Below are 6,589 nucleotides of genomic sequence, written 5' to 3'. Positions count from 1 at the left end.
TAAGATGAGTTGTGTTATACTTGACTACATGAGCTAAGCTAATCAATCAACTCAAGTCTAAGTCAAACTCTAATTTGACCCCTCTTATTAAATTAGATTTTATTATTTTAAAAAAATATTTTAAAGATATTATAAAAATAATTAATCTCAAATCCATTCTTTTTTATTCATGATTTTAAATTTAAAATTAATTAAATCATAAAATTAAAACATAAATATATCATATTAAATGAATTAGCACTAATACTAAATTAATTAATCATTTTAACATCATAATTTAATAATAATTATTATTATAAAATCTTAAAATTAATATATTATTATGAATAAAAATTTTAGTATAAAAAATTAAAATATGAATAAAAATTGATAAGAAAATAATAGGGGATCATATCTAAGATTCTCTTATTCGAGAATCTTCTTCTCAATTCTCATATGTAATAATTTAATTTTTATTTTTAGTTTCTTTTTTATTTTACTTTCATATATAAAAATAGAATTATAATATTTATTTCTTATAATTCACATATAAAAATAAATTCTAAATTATTTACTTTCTAAAAATTACATCATTCATTAGAAAATAAATCAATTAATAATTTAATTAAATAATAAAATTTATCTTATCTATATGATTAAGAAAAATTAATTTTAATTATTTCCTTAATTATATTATTCAAATAAAAAAGTTAATAATTTAAATAAAGTAATATATTATTTATGATAATTTGAGTTATACTAAGGGAGAAAAAAGTATCGATGATTATATATATATATATATATATATATATATATATATATATATATATATATATATATATATATATATATATATATATATAAGGATAAATTTGAAATTTGCGATATATATTTCTTCATCACCTTCTTTTTAAATATACACACTCTTTTTACATCCCAAGAGCATACCTATCCTCTCACGCAACACCTGTTCTCCCCATTGTGCCCCCTCTTCCCTTCTCGCTTCTTCCTCCTCCGGACGCCTTTTTCGTCGTCGCCGACCTCCAAGCCAAGCGTAACCTCCTTCCTCCCCCCTCTCTTTGCCCATTATTTTTCTTTACCTGTTCCTTCTTTAATCCATCTATTGAGATCAAGAACCGAATTCTTGATGTCGGATTGATGGGTTTTGTTACTGCCCGTTTCTTGACGCTGGGTGTAGGGAGATCGATCAAGGATTTCTTCCTTCTTTGACTTCTATCCCTGTTTGTTTGATCGATTTCCTCTTGGTTTTATTCTCCATCTAATTTGGTTCAGTAGATTCTGTCAGTGTTTGCATTGTTTCGTTTCTTGTTGCTTTTCTTCTCAATGCCGATTATTACTTTGGCTTTAGATGGTTGTGGGTCTTTTGATAGGTTGATGGTAATTAGGCTTGTTGGATGTAAAAATGAAAGAAATTTGCTTAATGTATTGCAGTACTTTTTGAAGCCTGTGCAAGTTGAGCGGTCTGTTGTCACCGAAGGGTCTGTTGGAATTTACGTGAAGATCCTCTTTGTAGCTTGATGACATCTGAATTCATCCATTTTGTATAAACTAGTTATATGGTTGTCTAGGTTAGTAATTTATCATTCTTATTACTTATTTTAGCTGCACATTTTCTCATATGCAGGCCCGTTTAGCTTCTTAAGTTTTATCCTAGCGATTCAGATATAACATTTGGCATTTGGCAACCCAGTGCGCTTCATCGTAGAGAGGGTTTTCTTGGTGGTATGTTTCACATTGCATATTTCATCCAGCCTCTATATTTCTTTCTTTTACCACTGGAACTGATTCTCGCTATGTACTTCTGCTCCTTAATTAGTGATGCTGACAACTGAGGCAACTATATGTTACACCTTGAGCTGATAAGCAGTTATGTTATTTAAGAGTCAGTATAGATGGAACACGAGCTGTATTGGAACCCATTATACCTGCACCTTATGTTTGCATATGCCTTTTCATTTCTTGGTAGCTTGAACTTGTCTGTGATGATGACATTTTGCTGCATTGTGGTTATGGTTGGTAATATCGATTGGGGTCATTGTGAGATATCCTTTCGGGACGGTTGCATCTCCTCCTTGGATTGCTTCAGTTTTACGTTATGGCACCATATTGTTCTTAAAAGAGCCCCTTCAGCTGCTCTGCTAGCATGTCATTAGCATTGTTTCTGCAGCAGATTTCTCTCTTTGTGAATTATGTATTTGTTTCTGCTGCTTCTTCAAGTATTTTCCCAGTTCAGTTTACTTCATTTCTAGTAAAATCCATGCATATGTTATCCCTCTCTTCTACTTAGCCTGTTATCTCTAGTTGTATGTTGCTCTCCGTTTTTCTCTTTCCTGTGACATGTACCATCCTATAATAATCGGGTAAGTTGCAATGAACTCGCAACTCATATTGTATGAATTTTTCATTGATTATACATTGTGTACATGGATTATCATAAGCAACTCTAAAACTGCCAAATTTGATCATATATAGAGATATACTGATGTGCATCATGCTTCACATCATTGCATACCAAGTAGCCAAATTAAATATGAGAAGAAAGAGACAGATGGAAGGAGAAGGGGTTATAAGTTTCAACTAAAGAAAATGTTGTAGTCCTTGTTTGTATTCATTTATGAAGATTTTGACTCAGCTACAGAAACAGGGGTGGCCAAAATAGAATCTCAGTCAAAGAAAACTACTAAAATTTTTATTCTAGAATTTATCCTCGAAGAAAAGGTGTAACATGTGCATACAGCAAAAGTCACTAATAATTACACATTTCACAGGATAAACCAAAAATAGAGAAAAATATGCAAATTTAGTTTATATATTAAAAGTAATTGATTATGGAGAAAAATGTTGGTAGAGGTAAAAGTTAGATGGATAATCAAATACAATCCAGGAATTAATTGGTCTAAGCACATATGTAAACTTTGATTTGTACCTGTTCTTGATTGTCAATCATGGATGCAAACTCATGTGAATTGGCTCTTATACTCCCAGCAAATTTTCTAGCATACCAAGTCAGTCATGTTCAGTCCAAATCTTAGACTTTTTTGGGCTTGTGATTAGCTTGGTGTTTAGATTTTTCTAGCCCCACTGATTTTTCTATGTAAAGAGCATTTCTATATCCATCAATATTTACAGTCCCCAGTGATATGCAGATCCTTCAAAATCATTTTGATAATCAAGTACCTTTAAAGGCAGCCATTAACAAACATCACCAGACCTGTTTATGTGCTTTTGGTGTCAGCCCTGCAGACATCGACTCTGCTAAAACTCTTGTCCACCTCACAGGGTTCTAAGAATAAAATGGACCTCTTCTTTAACATAACTTCTTCTTTGCTTATTTTTGACATTGTTTGCCCTCCATGTAAATCTCATATTTATTTCTTCTGCAAATTTTATCTTAGGCACATCAAAGCTTGTCTTTTCTAAAATCTAGAGGTAGGCTATGCATCAGTCAGCTTTCCCTGTTCATTCTGCCCTAATCTTACTTAGTTACTTGAGTTTCTCCAGAACGCAATGTAGTCAAAGGCGCTAGATACCAAGGTGCCAAAATGCCTAATGCACTAGGTGCTTGCCTGAGCGAAACGAGGTGTTCTCGAATACTATAATTTTAAAATTATTTATCATGATTGATAAAAAAACTGTATTAATACTAGCAGATACAAAATTCACATGTTATATTAATAACGATATTAAAGTATTACCACAGAAGGAGAAGGAAGATGAGAGGAGCTTGGTTGGATGGCTGTGGGAGACTCCCAATTTTTTGGTGGTGAGACATCTGGTTCAATTGAACCATTGATGAAATTGGGGATACTTACGCTTGGCACAGCCGGAGACTCACGTTGTTGGTATTCTATTTAGAAGTTTTTTTCTTGCCTGCTTAGTGGTAGATAAATGAGTTGCAGGAGAAGTCTCAGGGTTACAAAATGAGAGAACATGATTTTGGATAAGGTTGGGGTCTGATTTATTGGTGTCAGTGACTGCAGATTTTCATCTGAATTGTGAATCACATCAGCCGAATTTCAAAATCTTGTTCGAAGGGATCAATCCAATTTAGACTGGGATTGGCTAATATTTTAAAGGTCCATTCAATGTATTGGGCAACACAAGGTGAGGCTTATGTGTACTCCTTGCATGATCAAGGCTGGAAGTTTATCATACTCATTTTATAGGAGAATTTGGAAAGCGTAGAATTCTTCTTGTGTGCAGCATTTATGGGATGTCTCATAAAAGCTAGTTCGTAGTTACAGCATTGTTAAACACATTGCAAAGGGATGTGTGGCTTGGTTCCAACATGTATGATGCATTTCCAAATCAACAACAAATGGTTTCAGGTCTAGCTTTGCGAAAAGTAGAACTGGTGTAAGGACTTATCTGACCATGCGCTTCAACTAGTGGTATTTGCTGAAAAAAAAAGTTCTGTATTTGTGTTGTATAGTTTTATTATTCATTGTCCCATCCCAAAGCCATAAAGATATTTTCGAGACGATTGAATTAATTGCACAATCCTTTTAACAAAATATTGCTCATTTTTTTGAATTGTGCATCTGCTGAAGTGGTTGATAGATGATTGCTATGATGCAGGTGCTGAACTGGAGGATTTATTCACTGCTAGGAATAAATGGAGTTAAATATGGTACATGATGTATTTGACCGAGTTGCTAAGAAGCAGAAGCTTTTGTCTTCTAGAACTCAAGAACTCATTGACCAAGTTGGATGGGAGATTGAGCAGGCAAAGTTGAAGATGCAGCCGATTGAGAGTACTACTGGCTGTACTGATCCAAAATCTATACTGGTTGATCTGAAGACCAAACTGAATGAGATTGCACCATTAAACCAATTAGAAGGACTCCAGAAGGAGCTGAACTTTGGACTTGGAAAATATGTCAAAACACTTGAGAAGTGTTTCAATTCAGATATATCAAAAGCACATCGAAAAGTTGACTTTGATGTCCACATAGTAAATCAGATTATTGCAACCCACTTCTACCGCCATGGCATGTTCAATATCGGTGACTGCTTCATAAGAGAAGCAAACGAGCCAGAAGCTGCAGCCATTAAATCTGCTTTCCTGGAGATGCATGAAATAGTCGAGGCTATGAGGTGTAGGAACCTTGAACCTGCTCTTTGCTGGGCTTCCAAGCAGAGTGAATGGTTATTGCACAATGGTTCTAGTCTTGAACTGAAGCTTCACCAACTGCAGTTTGTAGAGATACTACAGAACGGAAGCAGAAATGAGGCTCTCACTTATGCAAGGACTCGTCTGGCCCCTTTTGCTCCGGTGCACATGGTCACATTCCAAAAGTTGATGGCCTGTCTGTTATGGGCTGGTAAGATCCACCAGTCCCCATACGCTGACTTCATGTCGCCTAGTCACTGGGAGACCGTAGCTGAGGAGTTCATGCAACGGTTCTGCAGCCTGCTGGGCCAGTCTTATCAAAGCCCACTTGGTGTGACAATAGAAGCAGGCATTCAAGGGCTGCCGGTGCTGCTGAAGATAGAAAGTGTGATGGCTACTAAGAAGCAGGAGTGGCTGACGATGACAGAGCTCCCTGTTCCAGTGGACCTGGGAAGGGAGTTCCATTTTCACTCAATCTTCATTTGCCCAGTGCTGAAAGAGCAAGGGAGTGATGAGAACCCTCCGATGATGATTCCATGTGGCCATGTGCTCTCCAAGCAGTCGATAGTGAAGCTCTCCAAGAACAGTACACGAGCTTTCAAGTGTCCTTACTGTCCATCGGAGGCGACCGTGGCCCAATCTAGGCAACTTTACTTTTAGGTGTTGGGCAGGCTTCTTGTGGCTGTCGTGCAGCTCGGGTGTAATCTGCTGTTGTATCTTGTCTCAGGATTGGTTGTGCTGTAATGTGGGGAAAATGGCTATGACCTTTTGATACCTTTGGTTCGAAATCTCCTGATATTTAATCGAGATCTTCGGAAAGTTCTGTTCATCCCGAGATATCATTATCCTGATTCTGGATGTTGTATACATGTGCTTCTTCAGGTTTATTGTGTCTCATTGATCTCCTCTTGTTCCTTTCTCTTTGACAGCTTTGGTTGCCTGGCTTGTTTGACATGGTTATGTGCAGAAGCTTCATTTTCCGGCCTCTGTTTCTGTTTCCATTTAGGTAATCATTTCGACTGCCACCGTGATGCAAATGAATCAACTTGGGTCGTGTTCCAACTGCGAACTGGAGGCAACGGTGTTAACAGATCCTGACTCGACCTTCTCTGAATCGTTATTGAAGGCGTCCACAATCGTCAACGGTGTTACACCCCAACGGAGGACACAAGTTTGAGTCATTAATGTTCTTGCTAACTCCCAGGGCGATTTGGAGATCGAGAATCCTCATATCTTTCGACACCCGATCGCTCGAGGATTTAAGGTAATACAAGAAAGGAGATATTTTTTGTCTCTTCCTGTTGTAGTTTTTGGTTATCGCGTAGCTAACATGATTCAGATTGATTTGATTTCATTGCAAGTTCAATGTTAAGCCAATGGATGGATATCGATAATGACTCTTTGATACTTAAAACAAAGATAATGAGGATTTATGTAAGATTGTGTGGCGTCATAGAGTCGTCAACTATTGCCTTC

At 36.4% G+C, this 6,589-nt stretch overlaps 1 protein-coding gene across 4 annotated transcripts; it reads left to right on the top strand.

The window, feature by feature from the left end:
• Window positions 1-907: 907 nt before the first annotated feature.
• Window positions 908-5,942, top strand: LOC135667853 (protein RMD5 homolog). 4 transcript variants are annotated; one of them, XM_065178437.1, is made up of 4 exons: window positions 909-1,033; window positions 1,432-1,478; window positions 1,625-1,722; window positions 4,579-5,942. In XM_065178437.1, exon 4 carries the CDS (start codon window positions 4,616-4,618, stop codon window positions 5,771-5,773), a length of 1,158 nt encoding a protein of 385 aa, XP_065034509.1. In that variant the 5' UTR covers window positions 909-1,033; window positions 1,432-1,478; window positions 1,625-1,722; window positions 4,579-4,615; the 3' UTR covers window positions 5,774-5,942. The 4 variants fall into 4 exon arrangements, with proteins under 4 accessions (XP_065034511.1, XP_065034509.1, XP_065034512.1 ...); XM_065178440.1 differs by having other exon boundaries at window positions 1,432-1,494; XM_065178438.1 differs by having other exon boundaries at window positions 1,432-1,541.
• The last annotated feature ends 647 nt before the right edge of the window (window positions 5,943-6,589 follow it).

The sequence above is a fragment of the Musa acuminata genome, chromosome BXJ1-4 (genome assembly GCF_036884655.1).
Source record: "Musa acuminata AAA Group cultivar baxijiao chromosome BXJ1-4, Cavendish_Baxijiao_AAA, whole genome shotgun sequence".
NCBI lineage: Eukaryota > Viridiplantae > Streptophyta > Magnoliopsida > Zingiberales > Musaceae > Musa > Musa acuminata.
This window is presented reverse-complemented; position numbering and strand designations above follow the sequence as displayed.

Coding starts and splice junctions, on each gene's coding strand:
- LOC135667853 (XM_065178439.1), top strand. CDS start 4,616: ATGGAGTTAAATATGGTACATGATGTATTTGACCGAGTTGCTAAGAAG.